The sequence below is a fragment of the Coptis chinensis genome, chromosome 6, assembly GCF_015680905.1.
Source record: "Coptis chinensis isolate HL-2020 chromosome 6, ASM1568090v1, whole genome shotgun sequence".
Lineage (NCBI taxonomy): Eukaryota > Viridiplantae > Streptophyta > Magnoliopsida > Ranunculales > Ranunculaceae > Coptis > Coptis chinensis.
The window spans coordinates 51,355,573-51,378,711 of record NC_141461.1 but is presented as its reverse complement, the minus strand read 5'-3'; the positions used below and the strand labels follow the sequence as shown (position 1 = coordinate 51,378,711).

At 40.3% G+C, this 23,139-nt stretch overlaps 1 protein-coding gene, 8 non-coding genes and 18 pseudogenes across 9 annotated transcripts; 11 read left to right on the top strand and 16 right to left on the bottom strand.

Annotated features, from left to right (window-relative positions):
* Positions 1-910: 910 nt before the first annotated feature.
* On the bottom strand, positions 911-1,029 carry LOC147493488 (5S ribosomal RNA; annotated as a pseudogene).
* Positions 1,030-1,149: 120 nt separating this feature from the next.
* On the bottom strand, positions 1,150-1,268 carry LOC147493487 (5S ribosomal RNA; annotated as a pseudogene).
* A 361-nt stretch (positions 1,269-1,629) lies between these two features.
* LOC147493486 (5S ribosomal RNA) lies at positions 1,630-1,748 on the bottom strand (annotated as a pseudogene).
* Positions 1,749-1,874: 126 nt separating this feature from the next.
* LOC147493485 (5S ribosomal RNA) lies at positions 1,875-1,995 on the bottom strand (annotated as a pseudogene).
* Positions 1,996-2,119: 124 nt separating this feature from the next.
* LOC147493484 (5S ribosomal RNA) lies at positions 2,120-2,238 on the bottom strand (annotated as a pseudogene).
* Positions 2,239-2,356: 118 nt separating this feature from the next.
* Positions 2,357-2,475, bottom strand: LOC147493483 (5S ribosomal RNA; annotated as a pseudogene).
* Positions 2,476-2,593: 118 nt separating this feature from the next.
* LOC147493482 (5S ribosomal RNA) lies at positions 2,594-2,712 on the bottom strand (annotated as a pseudogene).
* Positions 2,713-2,835: 123 nt separating this feature from the next.
* On the bottom strand, positions 2,836-2,954 carry LOC147493481 (5S ribosomal RNA; annotated as a pseudogene).
* A 119-nt stretch (positions 2,955-3,073) lies between these two features.
* LOC147493480 (5S ribosomal RNA) lies at positions 3,074-3,192 on the bottom strand. The gene has a single exon (XR_015200519.1). It is a non-coding gene; the product is annotated as a 5S ribosomal RNA (ribosomal RNA).
* A 122-nt stretch (positions 3,193-3,314) lies between these two features.
* Positions 3,315-3,433, bottom strand: LOC147493479 (5S ribosomal RNA; annotated as a pseudogene).
* Positions 3,434-4,294: 861 nt separating this feature from the next.
* Positions 4,295-4,413, bottom strand: LOC147493478 (5S ribosomal RNA; annotated as a pseudogene).
* A 118-nt stretch (positions 4,414-4,531) lies between these two features.
* Positions 4,532-4,650, bottom strand: LOC147493477 (5S ribosomal RNA). The gene has a single exon (XR_015200538.1). It is a non-coding gene; the product is annotated as a 5S ribosomal RNA (ribosomal RNA).
* A 134-nt stretch (positions 4,651-4,784) lies between these two features.
* LOC147493476 (5S ribosomal RNA) lies at positions 4,785-4,903 on the bottom strand (annotated as a pseudogene).
* Positions 4,904-5,254: 351 nt separating this feature from the next.
* Positions 5,255-5,373, bottom strand: LOC147493475 (5S ribosomal RNA). Its single transcript, XR_015200537.1, has one exon. It is a non-coding gene; the product is annotated as a 5S ribosomal RNA (ribosomal RNA).
* Positions 5,374-5,493: 120 nt separating this feature from the next.
* On the bottom strand, positions 5,494-5,612 carry LOC147493474 (5S ribosomal RNA). Its single transcript, XR_015200495.1, has one exon. It is a non-coding gene; the product is annotated as a 5S ribosomal RNA (ribosomal RNA).
* Positions 5,613-5,729: 117 nt separating this feature from the next.
* LOC147493473 (5S ribosomal RNA) lies at positions 5,730-5,848 on the bottom strand (annotated as a pseudogene).
* Positions 5,849-6,176: 328 nt separating this feature from the next.
* Positions 6,177-6,295, top strand: LOC147493472 (5S ribosomal RNA; annotated as a pseudogene).
* A 404-nt stretch (positions 6,296-6,699) lies between these two features.
* LOC147493471 (5S ribosomal RNA) lies at positions 6,700-6,818 on the top strand. The gene has a single exon (XR_015200525.1). It is a non-coding gene; the product is annotated as a 5S ribosomal RNA (ribosomal RNA).
* Positions 6,819-7,185: 367 nt separating this feature from the next.
* On the top strand, positions 7,186-7,304 carry LOC147493470 (5S ribosomal RNA; annotated as a pseudogene).
* Positions 7,305-9,167: 1,863 nt separating this feature from the next.
* On the top strand, positions 9,168-9,286 carry LOC147493469 (5S ribosomal RNA). Its single transcript, XR_015200481.1, has one exon. It is a non-coding gene; the product is annotated as a 5S ribosomal RNA (ribosomal RNA).
* A 389-nt stretch (positions 9,287-9,675) lies between these two features.
* On the top strand, positions 9,676-9,794 carry LOC147493468 (5S ribosomal RNA; annotated as a pseudogene).
* Positions 9,795-9,925: 131 nt separating this feature from the next.
* On the top strand, positions 9,926-10,044 carry LOC147493467 (5S ribosomal RNA). Its single transcript, XR_015200513.1, has one exon. It is a non-coding gene; the product is annotated as a 5S ribosomal RNA (ribosomal RNA).
* Positions 10,045-10,175: 131 nt separating this feature from the next.
* LOC147493466 (5S ribosomal RNA) lies at positions 10,176-10,294 on the top strand (annotated as a pseudogene).
* Positions 10,295-10,426: 132 nt separating this feature from the next.
* Positions 10,427-10,545, top strand: LOC147493465 (5S ribosomal RNA). Its single transcript, XR_015200577.1, has one exon. It is a non-coding gene; the product is annotated as a 5S ribosomal RNA (ribosomal RNA).
* Positions 10,546-14,117: 3,572 nt separating this feature from the next.
* On the top strand, positions 14,118-14,236 carry LOC147493464 (5S ribosomal RNA; annotated as a pseudogene).
* A 118-nt stretch (positions 14,237-14,354) lies between these two features.
* LOC147493463 (5S ribosomal RNA) lies at positions 14,355-14,473 on the top strand (annotated as a pseudogene).
* A 3,722-nt stretch (positions 14,474-18,195) lies between these two features.
* Positions 18,196-20,266, top strand: LOC147493462 (uncharacterized). Its single transcript, XM_086567869.1, has 2 exons — positions 18,196-19,237; positions 20,103-20,266. Exons 1-2 carry the CDS (start codon positions 18,196-18,198, stop codon positions 20,264-20,266), a joined length of 1,206 nt encoding a protein of 401 aa, XP_086423995.1.
* The last annotated feature ends 2,873 nt before the right edge of the window (positions 20,267-23,139 follow it).

The window sequence follows — 23,139 nt, the reverse complement described above, 5'->3', positions numbered from 1 at the left end:
GTTCTTATTCCATTCTAGCCATTAAATTAGATTCATTATTGCTTAATTAAGTAAATCTAAATTTCTCACATTATGTTTAGTTTAGATTCAATGGGAAATGTTAGATTGATGATTCAAGGCTAAACCCTCCATTAGAGGGGTTGATGAAGCCTTGATGAAAACTTAGTTGTTAGTATAGAATTGGTTGTAGATTCTATTCCATTCTAGAAGGTTGTGTTTCGCCATGAGAATGGGTGGACGACCTCACATGCTAGTTAGTACTTGGTAGAAATGCCATGAACACTAGGGATTAGACTCGAAATACTTGCCGTGAAAATGTAAGAATCGAGATACGACAATCTATACTAGGTTATTAAGTTGGATTCGAGGTGGATTCAATTCCCCTCTAATCTCTTTATCTAGATTCAAACAATCGCATTTCCGTAGATTTCGTAGATTAAGTTTAAGTTATATATTATCTTATTATTTATTATATCTTGTTATTTAAATTAACGCGTCTTGTTAGCATAACATTTCGTAAAGCTCTCATTGACTTAAGAGAGATTTCTTAGACTTAGAAAACAATCCATGCTAGGGAACTAGGAGTGGAACGAACTTCCTACTCCACTTAGTGCAATTCGCATCGAGAGTAGAAGCTTTGATAATAGATAGTAAAAGAGTAGTTTTAGTTTACTTACGTTGTGAATTCATCACTCATTTCGTAGGTAGACTACTCATTCATATGATTATCACTCATCCTAGTACTACTACTCGCTCTGCCCGCTTTTAATCGGGGGATCCGGTGCATTAGTGCTGGTATGATCGCACCCGCATTATTTGTATTTGACTTAACTCAAGTTCGAACTTACTCCTAATTTTAAATCGAAACAAACCTCGGTTATTTATTTATTTATTTTTAAATTGAAAAAGAGGGGTGCAACACGAGGACTTCCCCGGAGGCCACCCATCCTAGTACTACCCTCGCCCAAGCACGCATAACTGCGGTGTTCTGATAGGATCCGGTGCATTAGTGCTGGTATGATCGCACCGAAAATATTGTGATTTTATTTGTACTTGACCCAACTCATGTTCGAACTTACTCCTATTTTTAAATCGAAACAAACATCAGTTTCTTTTTTTTTTTTTTTTTTTTTTTTAAATTGCAAAAGAGGGGTGCAACACGAGGACTTCCCAGGAGGTCACCAATCTTAGTATTACTCTCGCCCAAGCACGCTTAACTGCGGAGTTCTGATGGGATCCGGTGCATTAGTGCTAGTATGATCGCACCCGGAAGTATTGCGGTTTTATTTGTATTTGACTTAACTCATGTTCGAACTTACTCCTATTTTTAAATCAAATCAAACCTTTTTTTTTTTTTTTTTTTTATTTTTTTTTTAAATTGCTAAAGAGGGGTGCAGCACGAGGACTTCCCAAGAGGTCACCAATCTTAGTACTACTCTCGCCAAAGGACGCTTAACTGCGGAGTTCTGGTGGGATCCGTCCATTAGTGCTGGTATGATCGCACCCGGAATTATTCCGGTTTTATTTGAATATAACTTAACTCATGTTCGAACTTACTCTTATTTTTAAATCGAAACAAACGATGATTATTTTTATTTTTTTTTTTTTTTTTTAAAAAATTGAAAAATAGAGGTGCAACACGAGGACTTCCCAGGAGGTCACCCATCCTAGTACTGCTCTCCCCAAAGAACGCTTAACTGCGGAGTTCTGGTGGGATCCTGTGCATTAGTGCTGGTATGATCGCACCCGGAAGTATTGCGGTTTTATTTGTATTTGACTTAACTCATGTTCGAACTTACTCCTATTTTTAAATCGAAACAAACCTCGATTATTTTTATTATTTTTATTATTATTTTTTTAAAAATTGAAAAAGAGGGGTGCAACACGAGGACTTCCCAGGAGAGGTCACCCATCTTAGTACTACTCTCGTCCAAGCACGCTTAACTGCAGAGTTCTGATGGGATCTTTTGCATTATTGCTGGTATGATCGCACTCGATAGTATTGCGGTTTTATTTGTATTTGACTTAAGTCATGTTCGAACTTACTCCTATTTTTAAATCAAAACAAACCATGGATTTTTATTTAATTTTTTTTTTTTTTTTAAAAAATTGCAAAAAAGGGATGCAACACGAGGACTTCCCAGGAGGTCACCCTTCCTAGTACTACTCTCGCCCAAGCATGCTTAACTGCGGGGTTCTGATGGGATCCGGTGAATTAGTGTTGGTATGATCGCACCCGGAAGTATTGCGCTTTTATTTGTATTTGACTTAACTCATGTTCGAACTTACTCCTATTTTTAAATCGAAACAAACCTCAGTTTCTTTTATTTATTTTTTTAAAAAAAAAATTGCAAAAGGGGTGGAACACGAGGACTTCCCAGGAGGTCACCCATTCTAGTACTACTCTTGCTTAAGCATGCTTAACTGCGGAGTTCTGATGGGATCCGGTGCATTAGTGCTGGTATGATCGCACTCGTAAGTATTGCGGTTTTATTTGTATTTGACTTAACTCATGTTCGAGCTTAATCTTATTTTTAAATCGAAACAAACCTCAGATTTTTTTTTTTTTTTTTTTTAAAAAAATTGCAAAAAATGGGTGCAACACGAGGACTTCCAAATAGGTCACCCATCCTAGTACTACTTTCGCCCAGGCATGCTTAACTTCGGAGTTCTGATGGGATCCGGTGCATTAGTGCTGGTATGATCGCACCCGGAAGTATTGTGGTTTTATTTGTACTTGACCTAACTCATGTTCGAAATTACTCTTATTTCTAAATCGAAACAAACATCGGTTTCTTTTTTTTTTTTTTTTTTTTTTTTAAAAATTGCAAAAGAGGGGTGCAACACGAGGAGTTCCTAGGAGGTCACCCATCCTAGTACTACTCTCGCCCAAGTACGCTTAACTGCGGAGTTCTGGTGGGATCCGGTGCATTAGTGCTGGTATGATCGCACTCGCATTATTTGTATTTGACTTAACTCAAGTTCGAACTTACTCCTAATTTTAAATCGAAACAAACCTCGGTTATTCATTTTATTTATTTATTTTATTTATTTATTTTTTTTAATTGAAAAAGGGGTGCAACACGAGGACTTCCCAGGAGGTCACCCATCCTAGTACTACTCTCGCCCAAGCACGCTTAACTGCGGTGTTCTGATGGGATCCGGTGCATTAGTGCTGGTATGATCGCACCCGAAAATATTGTGATTTTATTTGTACTTGACCCAACTCATGTTCAAACTTACTCCTATTTTTAAATCAAAACAAACATCAGTTTTTTTTTTTTTTTTTTTTTTTTTTAAAAAAATTGCAAAAGAGGGTGCAACAAGAGCACTTCCCAGGAGGTCACCAATCTTAGTATTACTCTCGCCCAAGCACGCTTAACTGCGGAGTTCTGACGGGATCCGGTGCATTAGTGCTAGTATGATCGCAACCGGAAGTATTGCGGTTTTATTTGTATTTGATTTAACTCATGTTCGATCTTACTCCTATTTTTAAATCAAATCAAACCTCGGCATTTTTTTTTTTTATTTTTTTTTTTAAAAATTACTAAAAGGGGTGCAAATTGCAAAATAGGACTTCCCTTCCCAAGGTCACCAATCTTAGTACTACTCTCGCCAAAGGGCGGCTTAACTTTAAATCCGGTCCATTAATCTTTGGTATAATCGCACCCGAAAATTATTCGGTTTTATTTGAATATAAATTAACTCATGTTCGAACTTACTCTTATTTTTTTTAAATCGAAACAAACCGATGATTATTTTTTATTTTTTTTTTTTTTTTTTTAAAAAATTGCAAAATAGAGGTGCAACCACGAGGACTTCGAGGAGGTCACCCATCCTAGTACTCTTCTCTCCCCAAGAACGCTTTAAGCTGCGGAGTTTTTGGGATCCGGTGCATTAGTCTTTGGTATGATCGCTTCATAAAATATTGCGCGGTTTTATTTTTATTTGACTTAACTCATGTTCGAACTTACTCCTATTTTTAAATCGAAACAAACCTCGATTATTTTTTATTTTTTTTTATTATTTTTTTTTTTTTAAAATTGAAAATAGGGGTGCAACACGAGGACTTCGGGAGAGGTCACCCATCTTAGTACTACTCTCGTCCAAAAAAAGCTTTAACTGCGAGTTCGACATCCGGTTTGGCATTATTCTTTGGTATGATCGCGCTTTCGATAAATATTGCGGTTTTATTTATATTTGACTTAAGTCATGTTCTAACTTACTCCTATTTTTAAATCAAAACAAACCATGGATTTTTATTTTTTATTTTTTTTTTTAAAAATTGCAAAATAGGATGCAACCACGAGGACTTCCTGGAGGTCACCCATCCTAGTACTACTCTCGCCCAAGCATGCTTAACTGCGGGGTTCTGATGGGATCCGGTGAATTAGTGTTGGTATGATCGCACCCGGAAGTATTGCGGTTTTATTTGTATTTGACTTAACTCATGTTCGAACTTACTCCTATTTTTAAATCGAAACAAACCTCAATTTCTTTTATTTATTTTTTAAAAAAAAAAAAAAAAAAAGGGGTGCAACACGAGGACTTCCCAGGTGGTCACCCATTCTAGTACTACTCTTGCTCAAGCATGCTTAACTGCGGAGTTCTGATGGGATCCGGTGCATTAATGCTGGTATGATCGCACTCGTAAGTATTGCGGTTTTATTTGTATTTGACTTAACTCATGTTCGAGCTTAATCTTTTTTTTAAATTGAAACAAACCTCATATATATTTTTTTTATTTCTTTTTTATTTTTTTTTTTTTTTTTTATTACAAAAAATGGGTGCAACACGAGGACTTCCAAAGAGGTCACCCATCCTAGTACTACTTTCGCCCAGGTATGCATAACTTCGGAGTTCTGATGGGATCCGGTGCATTAGTGCTGGTATGATCGCACCCAGAAGTATTGTGGTTTTATTTGTATTTGACCCAACTCATGTTCGAAATTACTCCTATTTTTAAATCGAAACAAACCTCGGTTTTTTTTTTTTTTTTTTTTTTAAAAATTGCAAAAGAGGGGTGCAACACGAGGACTTCCTAGGAGGTCACCCATCCTAGTACTACTCTCTCTAATGCCACGCTTTATCTGCGGAGTTATGGGATCCGGTGCATTAGTCTTTGGTATGATCGCACCGCAAATTTGAATTTATATTTGAAACTCAAGTTCGAACTTACTCCTAATTTTAAATCGAAACAAACCTCGGTTATTTTTTATTTATTTTTTTATTTTTTTTTTTAAATTGAAAAAGAGGGGTGCAACACGAGGACTTCCCCGGAGGTCACCCATCCTAGTACTACCCTCGCCCAAGCACGCTTTTCTGCGAAGTTCTCATGGGATCCGGTGCATTAGTGCTGGTATGATCGCACCCAAAAGTATTGTGATTTTATTTGTACTTGACCCAACTCATGTTCGAACGTACTCCTTTTTAAATCGAAACAAACCTCGGTTTTTTTATATATATTTTTTTTTTTAAAAAAATTGCAAAATAGGGGTGCAACACGAGGACTTCCCAGGAGGTCACCCATTCTAGTACTACTCTCGCCCAAGCACGCTTAACTGCGGAGTTCTGATGGGATCCGGTGCATTAGTGCTGGTATGATCGCACTCGTAAGTATTGTGGTTTTATTTGTATTTGACTTAACTCTTGTTCGAACTTACTCTTATTTTTAAATCGAAACAAACCTCGATTTCTTTTTCTTCTTTTTTTTTAAAAAAAAAATAAGAGGTGTGTAACACGAGCACTTCTCAGGAGGTCACCCATCCTAGTACTTCTCTCGCATAAGCACACTTAACTGCGGTGTTCTGATGGGATCCGGTGCATTAGGGCTGGTATGATCGGACCCGAAAATTTTGTGCTTTTATTTGTACTTGACCCAACTCATGTTCAAACTTACTCCTATTTTTAAAACGAAACAAACCTCGGTTTCTATTATTAATTTTTTTTAAAGAAAAATTGCAAAAGTGGGGTGCAACACGAAGACTTCCAAGGTGGTCACCCATCCTAGTACTACTCTCGCCCAAACACGCTTACCTGCGGAGTTCTGATGGGATCCGTGTTGCTACACTCTTTTGTAATTTAAAAAAAAAAAAAAAGAGGTTTGTTTCGATTTAAAAATATAAGTAAGTTCGAACCTGAATAGGGTCAAGTACAAATAAAATCACAATACTTTCGGGTGTGATAATACCAGCACTAATGCACCAGATCCCATCAGAACTACGCAGTTAAGCGTGCTTGGGTGTGAGTAGTAATAGGATGGGTGTCCTCCTGGGAAGTCCTCGTGTTGCACCACTCTTTTGCAATTTAGAAAAAAAAAATAAAAAATAAAAAAAAATAAAAAAAAAAAAAAAAAAAGAAAAGAAGAAACCGAGTTTTGTTCCCATTTGAAAATATAAGTAAGTTCGAACATGAGTTGGGTCAAGTACAAATAAAATAACAATATTTTTTTTGCGATCATACCCGGCACTAATGCACCGGATCCCATCGAAACTCCATGATTAAAGCGTGCTTGGTTGAAAGTTGTACTAGGATGGGTGACCGCCCGGGAAGTCCTCGTGTTGCACCCCTCTTTTACAATTTTTTAGAAAAAAGAAAAAAGAAAAAAATAAATAAAAATGCGAGGTTTGTTTCGATTTAAAAATATAAATAAGTTCGAACATGAGTTGGGTCAAGTACAAATAAAATAATAATACTTCTGGGTGCGATCATACCAGCACTAATGCACCGGATCCCATCAAAACTCCGCAGTTAAGCGTGCTTGGGCGAGAGTAGTACTAGGATGGGTGACCTCCCGGGAAGTCCTCGTGTTGCACCCCTTTTTTGCAATTTTTTTCTAAAAAAAATAAAAAATAAAAATAAAAATAACATCCGTTGTTTGTTTCGATTTAAAAATAGGAGTAAGTTCGAACATGAGTTAAGTCAAATAGAAAAAAAACCGCTTTATTTTTTTAGGTGCGATCATACCGGCACTAATGCACGGATCCCATCGAACTCCATGATTAAAGCGTGCTTGGAAGTAAGTAGTACTAGGATGGGTGACCTCACAGGAAGTCCTCATGTTGCACCCTATTTTGCAATTTTTTTTAAAAAAAAAAAAAAATAAAAAAAATCAGGTTTGTTTTTTTTAAAATAAAAGTTCGAACATGAGTTAAAGCCAAATATAAATAAAACCACTTTATTTTTTGGTGCGATCATACCAGCACTAATGTACCGGATCCCATCGAACTCCCTGATTAAAGCGTGCTTGGCGGAGAGTAGTACTAGGATGGGTGACCTCACAGGAAGTCCTCGTGTTGCACCCTTTTTTGCAATTTTTTTTTTTAAAAAAAAAAAAAAAAATAAAATAAAAAAAAAAAAAAAAAGGTTTGTTTTGATTTAAAATAGGAGTAAGTTGAACATGAGTTAAGCCAAATATAAATAAAACCGCTTTATTTTTGGTGGTCGATCATACCAAAGACTAATGCACGGATCCCATCAAAACTCCCTTGATTAAAGCGTGCTTGGTCGAGTAGTAGTACTAGGATGGGTGACCTCACAGGAAGTCCTCGTGTTGTTGCACCCTATTTTGCAATTTTTTTTAAAAAAAAAAAAAAAAAAAAAAAAAATGCGAGGTTTGTTTTGATTTAAAATAGGAGTAAGTTCGAACATGAGTTAAGCAAATATAAAAATAAAACCGCTATATTTTGGGTGCGATCATACCGGCACTAATGCACGGGATCCCATGAACTTCGCGATTTAAGCGTGCTTGGCGAGTAGTACTAGGATGGGTGACCTCACAGGAAGTCCTCGTGTTGCACCCCATTTTTGCAATTTTTTTTAAAAAAAAAAAAAAAAAAAATAAAAATAAAAAATGCGAAGTTTGTTTTGATTTAAAATAGAGTAAGTTCGAACATGAGTTAAGCCAAATATAAATAAAACACACTATTTTTCGGTGCGATCATACCGGCTAATGCACGGATCCCATCGAAAATCCACGATTAAAGCGTGCTTGGGCGAGAGTAGTACTAGGATGGGTGACCTCACAGGAAGTCCTCGTGTTGCACCCTTTTTTTAATTTTTTTTTTTTAAAAAAAAAAAAATAAAAAATAAAAATGCGAGGTTTGTTTGATTTAAAATAGGAAGTAAGTTCGAACATGAGTTAAGCCAAATATAAATAAAACCGCTTTATTTTTTAGGTGCGATCATACCGGCACTAATGCACGGATCCCAAACTCCGTTGATTAAAGCGTGCTTGGGCGAGAGTAGTACTAGGATGGGTGACCCTCACAGGAAGTCCTCGTGTTGCACCCTCTTTTGCAATTTTTTTTTTTTTAAAAAAAAAAAAAAAAAAAAGGTTTGTTTTGATTTAAAAATAGGAGTAAGTTCGAACATGAGTTAAGCCAAATAAATAAATAAAATAAAAACAATATTTTTGGTGCGATCATACCGGCACTAATGCACGGATCCCATCGAAACTCCTCCGATTAAAAGCGTGCTTGGGGAGAGTAGTACTAGGATGGGTGACCTCACAGGAAGTCCTCGTGTTGCACCCTATTTTGCAATTTTTTTTTAAAAAAAAATAAAAAAATAAAAAATGCCGAGGTTTGTTTTGATTTAAAATAGGAAGGAGTTGAACATGAGTTAAAGCCAAATATAAATAAAATAAACCGCTTTATTTTTTGTGCGCGATCATACCAACACTAATGCACGGATCCCATGAACTCCATGATTAAAAAAGCGTGCTTGAGGCGAGAAGTAGTACTAGGATGGGTGACCTCACAGGAAGTCCTCGTGTTGCACCCATATTTTGCAATTTTTTTTTTAAAAAAAAAAAAAAAAAAATAAATAAAAAATAAAAATGCCGAGGTTTGTTTCGATTTAAAATAGGAGTAAGTTCGAACATGAGTTAAGCCAAATATAAATAAAACCGCTTTATTTTTTGTCGCGATCATACCGGCACTAATAATGCGGATCCCATCGAACTCCATTGATTAAAGCGTGCTTGGCGAGAGTAGTACTAGGATGGGTGACCTCACAGGAAGTCCTCGTGTTGCACCCTTATTTTGCAATTTTTTTTTTTAAAAAAAAAAAAAAAAAAAAAAAATGCCGAGGTTTTTTTCGATTTAAAAATAGGAGTAAGTTCGAACATGAGTTAAGCCAAATATAAATAAAACCGCTATATTTTTGGGTGCGATCATACCAGCACTAATGCACCGGATCCCATCAGAACTCCGCAGTTAAGCGTGCTTGGGCGAGAGTAGTACTAGGATGGGTGACCTCCTTGGAAGTCCTCGTGTTGCACCCTTTTTTGAATTTTTTTTTAAAAAAAAAAAAAATAAAAAAAAAAAAAAAAAATGCCGTTTTGTTTGATTTAAAAATAGGAGTAAGTTGAACATGAGTTAAGCCAAATATAAATAAAACCGCTTATTTTTTTTGCGATCATACCGGCACTAATGCACGGATCCCATCGAACTCCATGCTTGATTAAAGCGTGCTTGGGCGAGAGTAGTACTAGGATGGGTGACCTCCTGGGAAGTCCTCGTGTTGCACCCCTATTTTGCAATTTTTTTTAAAAAAACAAAAAATAAATAAATAAATAAATAAATAAAAAATGCCGAGGTTTGTTTCGATTTAAAAATAGGAGCAAGTTCGAACATGAGTTAAGCCAAATATAAATAAAACCGCTTTATTTTCGGGTGCGATCATACCGGCACTAATGCACGGATCCCATCGAACTCCCGCGATTAAAGCGTGCTTGGGCGAGAGTAGTACTAGGATGGGTGACCTCCTGGGAAGTCCTCGTGTTGCACCCCTATTTTGCAATTTTTTTTTAAAAAAAAATAAAAAAAAAAAAAAAAAAAATGCCTAGGTTTGTTTCGATTTAAAAATTGAAGTAAGTTCGAACATGAGTTAAGCCAAATATAAATAAAACCGCTATATTTTCGGGTGCGATCATACCAGCACTAATGCACCGGATCCCATCAGAACTCCGCAGTTAAGCGTGCTTGGGCGAGAGTAGTACTAGGATGGGTGACCTCCTGGGAAGTCCTCGTGTTGCACCAATTTTTTTTTAAAAATAAATTTTTTTAAAAAAAAAAAAAATAAAAAATGCCGAGGTTTGTTTCGATTTAAAAATTGAAGTAAGTTCGAACATGAGTTAAGCCAAATATAAATAAAACCCAATTTATTTTTTTGGGTGCGATCATACCGGCACTAATGCACGGATCCCATCGAACTCCATTGATTAAAGCGTGCTTGGGCGAGAGTAGTACTAGGATGGGTGACCTCCTGGGAAGTCCTCGTGTTGCACCCCTATTTTGCAATTTTTTTTTTAAAAAAAAAAAATAAAAAAAAATAAAAAAATGCGAGGTTTTGTTTCGATTTAAAAATAGGAGTAAGTTCGAACATGAGTTAAGCCAAATATAAATAAAACCGCTTTATTTTTGGGTGCGATCATACCAGCACTAATGCACCGGATCCCATCAGAACTCCGCAGTTAAGCGTGCTTGGGCGAGAGTAGTACTAGGATGGGTGACCTCCTGGGAAGTCCTCGTGTTGCACCCTATTTTGCAATTTTTTTTTAAAAAAAAATAAAAAAATAAAAAATGCCGAGGTTTGTTTCGATTTAAAAATAGGAGTAAGTTCGAACATGAGTTAAGCCAAATATAAATAAAACCGCTTTATTTTTGGGTGCGATCATACCAGCACTAATGCACGGATCCCATCGAACTCCATGATTAAAAAGCGTGCTTGGCGAGAGTAGTACTAGGATGGGTGACCTCACAGGAAGTCCTCGTGTTGCACCCCTTTTTGCAATTTTTTTTTTTTAAAAAAAAAAAAAAAAAAAAAAAATGCGAGGTTTGTTTTGATTTAAAATAGGAGTAAGTTCGAACATGAGTTAAGCCAAATATAAAAAAAAACAATTTATTTTTGTGTGCGATCATACCGGCACTAATGCACGGATCCCATCGAACTCCTTGTTTAAAGCGTGCTTGGCGAGAGTAGTACTAGGATGGGTGACCTCTGGGGAAGTCCTCGTGTTGCACCCTATTTTGCAATTTTTTTTTTTTAAAAAAAAAAAATAAATAAAAATGCGAGGTTTGTTTTGATTTAAAAATAGGAGTAAGTAAGTTCGAACATGAGTTAAGCCAAATATAAATAAAACCGCTTTATTTTTTTTGCGATCATACCAACACTAATGCACGGATCCCATCGAACTCCAGCAGATAAAAGCGTGCTTGGGCGAGTAGTACTAGGATGGGTGACCTCACAGGAAGTCCTCGTGTTGCACCCTATTTTGCAATTTTTTTTTTTTTTTTTAAAAAAAAAAAAAAAAAAAAAATGCGGTTTGTTTTGATTTAAAAATAGGAGTAAGTTCGAACATGAGTTAAAGCAAATATAAATAAAACCGCTTTATTTTTGGGTGCGATCATACCAGCACTAATGCACGGATCCCATCGAACTCCCGCTGATTAAAGCGTGCTTGGGCGAGTAGTAGTACTAGGATGGGTGACCTCACAGGAAGTCCTCGTGTTGCACCCCTATTTTTATTTTTTTTAAAAAAAATAAAAAAAAAAAAAATAAAAAATAAAAAATGCCGAGGTTTGTTTCGATTTAAAATATAAATTAAGTTCGAACATGAGTTAAAGCCAAATATAAATAAAACCGCTTTATATTTTGAGTGCGATCATACCGGCACTAATGCACGGATCCCATCGAAACTCCATGATTAAAGCGTGCTTGGCGAGAGTACTAGGATGGGTGACCTCACAGGAAGTCCTCGTGTTGCACCCTATTTTGCAATTTTTTTTTTTTAAAAAAAAAAAAAAAAATGCCGAAATGTTTTTTGTTTTGATTTAAAATAGGAGTAAGTTTCGAACATGAGTTAAGCCAAATATAAATAAAACATAATTATTTTGAGTGCGATCATACCAAAGACTAATGCACGGATCCCATCAAAACTCCGCGATTAAAGCGTGCTTGGGAGAGAGTAGTACTAGGATGGGTGACCTCACAGGAAGTCCTCGTGTTGCACCCACCCTTTTTTGCAATTTTTTTTTAAAAAAAAAAAAAAAAAAAATGCCGAGGTTTGTTTTGATTTAAAAATAGGAGTAAGTTTCGAACATGAGTTAAGCCAAATATAAATAAAACCACTTTATTTTTGGATGCGATCATACCAGCACTAATGCCCGGGATCCCAACGAAACTCCATGATTAAAAGCGTGCTTGAAGCGAGTAGTAGTACTAGGATGGGTGACCTCACAGGAAAGTCCTCATGTTGCACCCTTTTTTGAATTTTTTTTTTAAAAAAAAATAAAAAAATAAAAAATGCCGAGGTTTGTTTCGATTTAAAAATAGGAGTAAGTTCGAACATGAGTTAAGCCAAATATAAATAAAACCGCTTTATTTTTTTGGGTGCGATCATACCCGGCACTAATGCACCGGATCCCATCGAAACTCCCATGATTAAAGCGTGCTTGGGCGAAGTAGTAGTACTAGGATGGGTGACCTCACAGGAAATCCTCGTGTTGCACCCTATTTTGCAATTTTTTTTTTTATAAAAAAAAAAAAAAAAATAAAAAAATAAATAGGTTTGTTTTTTGATTTAAAATAGGAATAGTAAGTTGAACATGAGTTAAGCAAATATAAATAAAACTACTTATTTTGGGTGCGATCATACCACACTAATGCACGGATCCCATCAAAACTCCCATTATTAAAGCGTGCTTGGGTCGAGTAGTAGTACTAGGATGGGTGACCTCACAGGAAGTCCTCGTGTTGCACCCTATTTTTTGCAATTTTTTTTTTTTTAAAATAAAAAATTTGTTTAAAAAAAAAAAAAAAAAAAAAAATGAAAAAAAAAATAAAAAAAAAACTTTATTTTTTGCGATCATACCGGGACTAATTCGGGATCCCATTAAGAACTCCCAAATTAAAAGCGTGCTTGGTGATCATACCAGTACTATGGGATGACCTCTCAGGGGAAAGCATGCTTGTGTTGTTACAAGGATTTTGACCTTTTTTTTTGCAAAAAAAAAATAAAAAAAAAAAAAAAAAAAAATAAGTTTAGATTTAAAAATAGGAGTAAGTTCGAACATGAGTTAAGCCAAATATAAATAAAACACTTTATTTTGGTCGCGATCATACCGGCACTAATGCACGGATCCCATCGAACTCCATGATTAAAGCGTGCTTGGGTGAAAGTAGTACTAGGATGGGTGACCTCACAGGAAGTCCTCGTGTTGCACCCTCTTTTTTTTTAAAAAAATTTTTTTAAAAAAAAAAAAAAAATGCCGAGGATTGTTTTGATTTAAAAATAAAATAGTAAGTTCGAACATGAGTTAAGCCAAATATAAATAAAACCACTTTATTTTTTGGTGCGATCATACCGGCACTAATGCACGGATCCCATGAGAACTCCTTGATTAAAGCGTGCTTGAAGCGAGAGTAGTACTAGGATGGGTGACCTCACAGGAAGTCCTCGTGTTGCACCCTTTTGCAATTTTTTTTTTTAAAAAAAAAAAAAAAAATTTTAAAAAAAATAAAAATAAAAATGCGAGGTTTGTTTTGATTTAAAAATAGGAGTAAGTTCGAACATGAGTTAAGCCAAATAAAAATAAAACCGCTTTATATTTTTGGTGCGATCATACCAAAGACTAATGCACGGATCCCATCCGAACTCCACGATTAAAGCGTGCTTGAAGAGTAGTACTAGGATGGGTGGGTGACCTCAGGGAAGTCCTCGTGTTGCACCCCTATTTTGCAATTTTTTTTTTTAAAAAAAAAATAAAAAAAAAAAAAAAAAAAATGAGGTTTGTTTCGATTTAAAATAGGAGTAAGTTCGAACATGAGTTAAGCCAAATATAAATAAAACCGCTTTATTTTTCGAAGTGCGATCATACCGGCATTAATGCACGGATCCCATAAAACTCCACGATTAAAGCGTGCTTGGCGAGAGTAGTACTAGGATGGGTGACCTCACAGGAAGTCCTCGTGTTGCACCCTATTTTTTGAATTTTTTTTTAAAAAAAAAAAAAAAAAAAAAAAATAAAAAAAATGAGGTTAGTTTCGATTTAAAAATAGGAGTAAGTTCGAACATGAGTTGGGTCAAGTACAAATAAAATCACAATATTTTCAGGTGCGATCATAATAGCACAAATGCACCGGATCCCATCAGAACTCCGCAGTTAAGCGTGCTTGGGCGAGAGTAGTACTAGGATGGGTGACCTCCGAGGAAGTCCTCGTGTTGCACCCCTCTTTAGCAATTTTTTTTTAAAAAAAAAAAAAAAAAAAACGAGGTTTGTTTTTGTTTAAAAATAAGAGTAAGTTCGAACATGAGTTGCGAAAAGTACAAATAAAACCACAATACTTCTGGGTGCGATCATACCCACACTAATGCACCGGTTTCCATCAGAACTCCGCAGTTAAGCGTGCTTGGGCGAGAGTAGAACTATGATGGGTGACCTCCTGGGAAGTCCTCGTGTTGCACCCCTTTTTTATAATTTAAAAAAAAATAAAAAAAAATAAAAAAAAAAATCCGAGGTTTGTTTCGATTTAAAAATAGGAGTAAGTTCGAACAAGAGTTAAGTCAAATATAAATGGACCGGGATCGGTATATAGGTGGGGAGCCAGGTTGCACCGGATCGATCCGCGGTATCCCAACCGTTCAGAATCGCTTCTTCGCGAGACATGGAGTGATGGAGGGCGGAACCTTAACTGCAAGGTAACTGCCGCGACAAGTGGAAAGAGGAGAGATCATGGAAGAGAAAAGATATAAAAGAGAGATGTAGAGAGAGAGACGGAAAGGGGAAAGAATCGAGAGAGAGACGAGAGAGATTGGTGGTTGTAATATTAGTTCATACATTTTGGCGCCGTCTGTGGGGAGAGAAGAAAATGGCTACGGTAATAAAGAGAGGAGTAGGAAGACCTAAGAAAGGAACAATCGAGAAACCATTGAGGAAGTAGAGTCTTTGGGATGGGAGTGGTAGGAGAAGAAGAATCGATCGATGATGTGGCGGCAGACGCCACCCGGACTCTTGAGGAGGAGATAGTTAGGTTAAGAGAGGAGAATGATGAGTTGAGAAAGGAGAGGGAGATTACACGGGGTGGAACGGAGCAGGGGGAACCCAGGGGCAGTGAAGCGGAAGGGGAGAATATAGAGTGCCCACTACCGGACGTCGAACCAACAGTGGGCATTACTTTAGGGGTGGTTCAGGCTATGATCGAGAAAGATCGGGAAGTGAATCGTGTAGCAGAAAGAGTGATCCAGAGCGCAGCACAGAAGGAGGTGGCTAGCCTCAACAAAAATCCGCTGGCGGATTCAATATGGAATTCCGAAGTACCTAAGAGGTTTTCTCAGCCTAGGTTTGAACGGTATGATGGGAAAGGAGACCCCACTGATCATTTGCATCATTTTCGGCAACAGATGCCGTTATGGCAAGAGAATAAGTATGATGGACTTCGTTGTATGATGTTCCCGGCCAGCCTTAAGGGAGGAGCCTCGACCGACCGTATTATCGGTTGGCCCATGAAGCATAAAAGGGTTCGAAGAGCTGGAACGCGCCTTCGTTGATCACTTCATTCACCAGAAGAGAAGAGTGGTTGAGGGAGTTTTTATGCAGATTCAAGGAGGAGACGATGAGTCATTGAGGGAGTTTTTATGCAGATTCAAGGAGGAGACGCTGAGAGTGGAAAACCTGGATGAACATACGGCGGTCATAGCCTTCCAGCATGGTTTGAGATCGGGGACCAGAGTTCATGAGTCTGTATCTAAGATTGAAATTACTACGCTGCATGCCCTATACCCGAAGGTAGAGAAGTACATACGATATGAGGATATAATGCAGAGAACTGCAAAGGAACAGAAGAGGTCGGGAAAGGCAGTGCAGGAGGTTGAGAAAGATGATCGAAGGGGTAAAGGTAGAGTAGAGGACATAGAAAGAGGATCTTACAGAGGGGAGAAACGAGGGCCAGAGAGAACACTTGATCGGGGCAAAAGAGAGGTGCGAGAGAGAAGGCCATACCGCGAAATGGAGCAGACTCCTCTTAACCGACCATTAGAGGAGATCTTGACTCTCATTAAGGAGCACCAAAATTATGAGGGGCCGCGAAGTATCCCAAGAGAGATAGAAGGGAAACCATTTTGCGAGTATCATCAAATCCGAAACCATGCCACGAACGAATGTTATGCCTTGAAATGGTTAGTAGAGAGGATGATTGAAAAAGGAATGCTTTCGAGAGTTTGTCGGAGGTCGCGTCAAGCCGATAGAGTGCCGCCGCCAGAATTTTTGGATACGATCAATGTCATCTTTAGTGGAGAGACTCGGGGAGGAATGCCCACAGGGACAAGGTAAGGAAGACGAAGCAAGCCTCCGGCGGGTTAATGAGGTGGTGAGTGTACCACGGTTAGTTAGTGGAGCCGGCGGCGGCGGATCATCATTATGTTCACCCCAAAAAAGATTTGGAGCCGATAATTACACCGCATGAGGACGCCTTGGTAATCACCATAGCAATGGGGAATTATCTAGTTCGAAGGTGTTAATAGATCTGCGCCCGATTCGGGTTGATTTATTATTTAAAGGGGCCATGGAGGAGATGAACATCGGCAAGCCGATTGAAGGTTCCCAAACCAACTTGTATGGGTTCAACGGCAGTATGACAGAGCCCATAGGGGAAGTTACGCTGCCAGTGACTGCAGGCCCGTCGACGGTATTCACTAGATTCATGGTGGTAGATACTGCGTCGCAGTATAATGCAATTTTAGGAAGAAAATGGATTCACGAAATGAAAGCCATTCCATCGACATATTACCAAGTGATCCGCTTCCCTACCAATGGGGGAACATATGAAATCAGGGGGGATCAAGTGGCAGCGCAGAACATCCAACAGATCACGGTGAAGAGTTTCGTTCGAGGTACAAAGAAAGGGTCAGCATAGGAACAAGGATTTTCATAGCAATTACAGGAAGCGACGATGACAAAAGGGTGTGAATCGCCGTTGGGACCAAAGACATTGGATGCGATTGAAGTAGTGAACTTAGGAGACGAAGTTGAAGAGAAATTTACATCCATAGGGACTGATTTGCCCGAAGAATGGAAAAAGAAACTAGTGCAGTTCTTGGACGAAAAAATTCAAGTGTGTTCGCGTGGGCGATTGAGGATATCGAGGGTTTAGACCCGGGGTTTTGCATGCCACCATTTACATATGAATGAAAATGCCAAGCCGGGTTAGACAAAAATGAGAAGTTTCCGTCCGGCATCTTGAGGCTATTCGCGCGAAGTGGGTAACACGATTGAAAGGGCGGAATAATAAGGGAGGTCGAATACCGTAAATGGTTGTCTAACGTAGTCGCGGTCACGAAAAAGAATGGTAAGGTCAGGATGTGTGTTGACTTCACGGATGTGAACAAGGAGTGCCCAAAGGATTGTTACCCGATGCCGCGAGTGGACGAGCTGGTGGACAGAACTGCAGGGTTCAAAGTGTTCTCTTTCATGGACGCGTCCATGGGATATAATCAGGTCGCGATGCACGGCCCGGATCAGGAAAAAGACCACGCTTAAGTGGTGGAGGGGGCACGTCTTCGTTACACCAGGATGCCCTTTGGTTTAAAAAATGCAGGGGCGACATTCCAGAGATTAGGAGAAAGAATGTTTCAAGGGAAGATTAGGAAGGGGATGGAGATATATATTGATGATATGGTGGAAAAGAGTATGTCGGAAGAGGAACACTTGGAAGGTCTTCAGGAAACTTTTCATATAATCGCGATCACATAAACTGAAACTCAACCCTCGAAAGTGTACTTTTTTGGGGTAACTTCGGAAAGTTCTTAGGTTATATAGTTACACACCGCGTATAGAGGCAAATCCCTGAACAGATCGGATCACCGATAGAAATGCCGCCCCCTCGAATGTGAAAGAGGTGCAAAGCTTAGCAGGGAGAGTAGCGGCACTTAATCGATTCATTTCGAAGTCCTCGGATAAATGTCGACCTCTATATCGATTATTAAGGAAATCACAAGACTTCAATTGGACCGCGGAATGTGAAGAAGCCTTCCAAGAGTTGAAGAGTTATCTAGGGAAAGCACCTTTATTATCGCGACCGGAACAGGGGGAAAAACTATATCTGTATTTGGGAGTTTCGGAGTACGCGGTGAGTTCGGTCTTGGTGTGCGTGGTTGACAAAGTAGAAAAGCCAGTGTATTTTCAAAGCAAGACCATGTTAGAAGCAGAGACCCGATACAGCCGAATTGAGAAATACGCTTTGGCTTTGGTATTTTCTGCCTTAAAGTTGAAGCTTTATTTCGAGGCACACTCAGTGGTTGTCGTAACAAATTTGCCTCTCAAGCAAGCCTTGAGGGCAGAGAAGTCAGGAAGAATGCTAAAATGGGCGGTAATGCTGAGAGTTGCTATGAAATTCATTACCAAGTCGAACTGCAGAAAAACGCACAAGCAATGGCGGAGGTATTGGCGAGTTCCCAGCGAGGACCCAACGTGGGGTGAGGAGATGGTAATGGATCACGAAGGAGAGACTAACCACGACCCATTGGACCCATGGGATGAACGGAACGGATGGAGAGTTTTCGCAGATGGCTCTGCTACGGATACAGGGAACGGAATAGGCGTAGTCCTGGTGACCCCGGAGAATACTAGGCTGGAATTGTCAATGAAACTAGGGTTCGCAGCTTCAAACAATGAATCAGAGTATGAAGCTGTGATAGCAGGATTAGATTTGGCACAGGACCTCGGCGTGAGAGAATTATCTGTTTACTCTGATTCTAACCTGGTGGTGTGCCAGGTGAACGGGGGTTTTGTGGCTCGCTTGCCGAGGATGGCAAGATACACGGAGGTCCTACAAAGGAAAGCGAAAGCAAATTCAAAAGATCAAATTTACTCATTTGAATCGCGAGAAAAATCGACATGCCGATGCATTAGCTTATGTTCATGGGCGGTATTACCAGGATCGGAGGGGCGATCAATTGAAATAAGGGTGTTGGACAAGCCCAGTACCGCGGAAGGGGAGTATGTTGGTCTTACCACCGAGATTGATCCGGACTGGATAGCGCCCATCAAGACTTTCCTGATGGGGATGGAAATTGAAAGCACACAGGAAAGGCGTAGAATGGAACAGATGAGCCAAAGATACACTCTATTAGACGGGAGCCTATATAAGAGAAGTTTCGGAGGACCTATGCTAAAATGCATAGGGCCGCTGCATGTTCAGGAACTGCTGGCAGAAGTGCATGAAGGAGATTGTGGAAGTCATTCCGCGGGGGCGAACAACCACACACCGATTGCTCTCCCAGGGATACTTTTGGCCACACATGAAGAGAGATGCCACAGAATATGCCAAAAATGCAAAATGCCAGAGGTTTGCAATCACCGATTCATCGCCGGCCGAGATGTTACATGTACTCAGCCCCTTTGGCCGCTCGCAATGTGGGCAATGGATATAGTTGGGCCGCTTCCCATGGCAAGCGGTAAAAGAAGGTTCATGTTAGCGGCAAATGATTACTTTACCAAGTGGGTTGGTTGGGGTGGCATTGCAACAGTCAAGGAAGAAAATGTGATCAAATTCCTATGGGAGAATATCATTTGCAGGTTTGATTGCCGACTGATCATAGCGGATAATGGGACGCACTAATTTACTGGGGAAGAAAGTTCGAAATTCCTTCAAAGCGCTCAAAGTGAAGCAGGGGTTCTCAGCCCCCTACAATCCGGAAGGGAATGGACAGGCCGAGGCCTCAAACAAAGTTATCATGGATAACCTTAAGAAAAAACTAGAGGAGCGGAAGGGAGCATGGGCTGAACACTTACCTCATGTGCTGTGGGCATACCGAACTACACCACGAACATCCACTAATGAATCACCGTTAGCAATGGGCGTATGGAGTAGAGGCAGTCATACCAATAGAGATGATAGAGTCCACAACAAGAACAAAGGCGGTGGAAAGTGGCCTGAATGAGAGAATATTAGCCGCGAATTTGAATGTTGTTGAAGAAAAAAGAGACATAGCCCGGATTCGGTTGGAGGAATACCATCGGACTCTGCAGAGACAATATGATAAACGAGTGAAGCCACGAATTTCAATGTGGGTGACTATGTGCTGCGACGTGTTACTCCAGCCACCAAGATAGAGAACGACGGAAAGTTGGGGCCAAACTGGGAAGGTCCATATGTCATCAGCAAAAAGGGTACATCTGGAACTTATGGATTGCGATCAGAAAGCGAGGAGAAAAAGATAGAGAGACCGTGGAATATCAGAATGCTGAAAGAGTTCCATGTCTAGGACCTTTCTTTAATATTTTCGTATGTGATAGTACTTTATTTGTATTGTTTACTTTTGGACTATTATATAAACAAGCATTCTTCTAAATGAGTTAGAAATAGATAATAGAATGAAATAAAACGTGAATATAACTGTCCAGATGAGCGACACAGCTATACAATTGAAGAGAGCGGGGGGGAAGAGCCCTTCGCGGACTTCGTGTCCGAATCAAACTGGGGGCAACCCTAAGTAGCTTCACAGCTATACAATTGAGGAGAGCGGGGGGGAAGAGCCCTTTGCGGACTACGTGTCCTAATCAAACTGGGGGCAACCCTAAGTAGCTTCACTGCTATACAATTGAAGAGAGCGGGGGGGAAGAGCCCTTCGCGGACTTCGTGTCCGAATCAAACTGGGGGCAACCCTAACTAGCTTCACAGCTATATGAAGAGAGCGGGGAAGAGCCGAGAATCAAACTGGACTTCCCTAACTAGCTTCACAAATCAAAGAGAGCGGGGCAACCCTAACGGGACTTCACAATCAATATGGGCAAGAACTAGAGCCTATAAGAAGAGCCGCCGCCCGGACTTCGTGGTCCGAATCAAACCGGGGCAACCCTAAGTAGCTTCACAGCCTATACAATTGAGGAGAGCTGGGGAAGAGCCCCCGGGCAACCCTGACTACGGTCCTAATCAAACCCGGGGCAACCCTAATTAGCTTCACAGCTATACAATTGAAGAGAGCAACCCTGGGGAAGAGCCTTCGCTGACTTCGGGTCCGTCCGAATCAAACTGGGGCCAACCCTAACTGGCTTCACAGCTATATGAAGAGAGCGAGGGAAAAGTGCCCTTCGTGGACTACGTGTCCGAATCAAACTGGGGGCAACCCTAAGTAGCTTCACTGCTATACAATTGAAGAGATCGGGGGGGAAGATCCCTTCGCGGACTTCGTGTCCGAATCAAACAGGGGGCAACCCTTGCGAATGTTACACTAACGGAGTATACAAATGCAAATAAAAAGGAGTACAAGGAAAGTCAAATGACAAATACTACACAATAATGATATCTCGATCAAGCACAAAAAAACATTGTTCCTCACAAACACAAAGGACATTGTTTCTTACACGCATAAAGAAATTGTTCAAACTAAACAAATCCAAAGGCATCAACAAAGAAAGAAATCCGACATAAATCACTGTTGAGGATTAGTCGCCGGTTCTTCAACAGAAGTATGTTCATCTTCACCGCACGACCATGCCGGGTTTTCATTCATTTCCATTGGTGAGGGTCGGCGCTTAGTCATAGGTGTCGTCGCGTCACCCACCGGTAGGCGCCTCGGCCGCCTCGATGCACGGTTGGTAATACCAAGGAGGGATCTCGCAATGAATGGGCTTTGGGAGAAGACGCTGCGCAGCCACCGAAGTTGATCAAGTTGTTGTTTTAATTCCCGTGCAATTTTCTTGGTAGCGAGGTTTCGAATCGATCTGCGGCCTCTTGGACGGCCTTGTCTACAGCTGGATTGGGTGGCGAAGTTTCTCCTTCTTCTTTGAGGTCAGTCCATTTTAGAATTGACCCCGCTACATAGTCGCGGTGCTTGTCCTCAGCCGCCTGAAGCTCCTTATGGATCTTGACTGCCTTGATCCGCAAGTCATCCCTTTCCTTCTCCAGCTGGGCATACTTTGCTTTCCAGCCATCAGGACCATTAATCTCCAGCTTAGCCGCCTCCAAGTTCTCCATCGGCTCTTTAAGGCCGCCGCAAAGACATAGCCGATATCTAGGCTTAACTGCGGAGACATACTGGGTTAAAGGGTAGCGCGAAAAATATAACGCAATGAAGTAAGAACACAAAAGATAGTGATCGATAGAGTCAAAAACGCATACCTTCTCCCATCCAGTGTAAATGGAGGCCCTATGGGAAGCAACGGTACCAGAATCTCCGTAAGCTTGATCCCGAGGAAGATGAGAGCTGAAAAATAGGGAGGCGGCGACAGCTGGATTATCCAAAGCTGAGTCTCGCGTAGTAACATCGCGGTCCCTAGCCTTGAACTTGGGATGCCAAACTTCAACAGGGCCAGAGGTTAAAGGACCAGCTGAAGAAGACTCTCCGTCAGGGCGAGCGAAGATATAGCGTAATCGTGGGTGGTTCATGGCGCCGCTGGTAGGTGGAGGAGCGGTGGAAGAAATTTTAGCCCTTTTGGTGGGAGGGCTCTTGTGGGACACCTCGACCGAGCCGCCTTCATCGAGTCGCTGTCCCAAAGCTTATACTTGTTCACGCCCATTTGAGTGGGCGTAAGAGGGAGCCGGCGAGGAACAATTTCGTCCTCCCAATCAGCCACACGAGAGTAAAGGGTTAAAAGCGTCTCCGCTGTACTAGTCTTATTTTTACGGCAGCGCACGCCAAGGCAAACGGCTCGTGAATGAGAGATTTTGGTTGTATAGTTGAATGACTTGTAGGCCGGACGCTTTCTTTTTTGAGCTGGGGATGGTTTGGGCTTTCTTTCTTTGGGGGGCGGCAGGCGATAGAGGGGGCCTTGGTATTTGCCAATGTCTTTTAGAGAAGGGTCAAGTAAGAGAGGAGTGGCTTTTTCCGGGTCGATACCGAGGACTTCACACTGTGCACTCCCTAGTTCGCGGAGGGATTGGAAAATTTCTGAGTACACACCGTTGTATACCTGGGATCGCGAATCGGGTCTCCAACCTACATCACCAAGAATAAGGACAAGTTAACGACAAGTGAAATATAAATACCGCGACTCAAAACTGCTTACTTACCACTTGTTAGGAAATGGAGATGCCTCAAAGAAACTTCTGGAGGGAGGTCCGCGGATAAAAAACTACCGGACACATACAACGGGTACTGGTGCCACACCTTGTCAGAGGTGGTGATGTGAAGAAGGA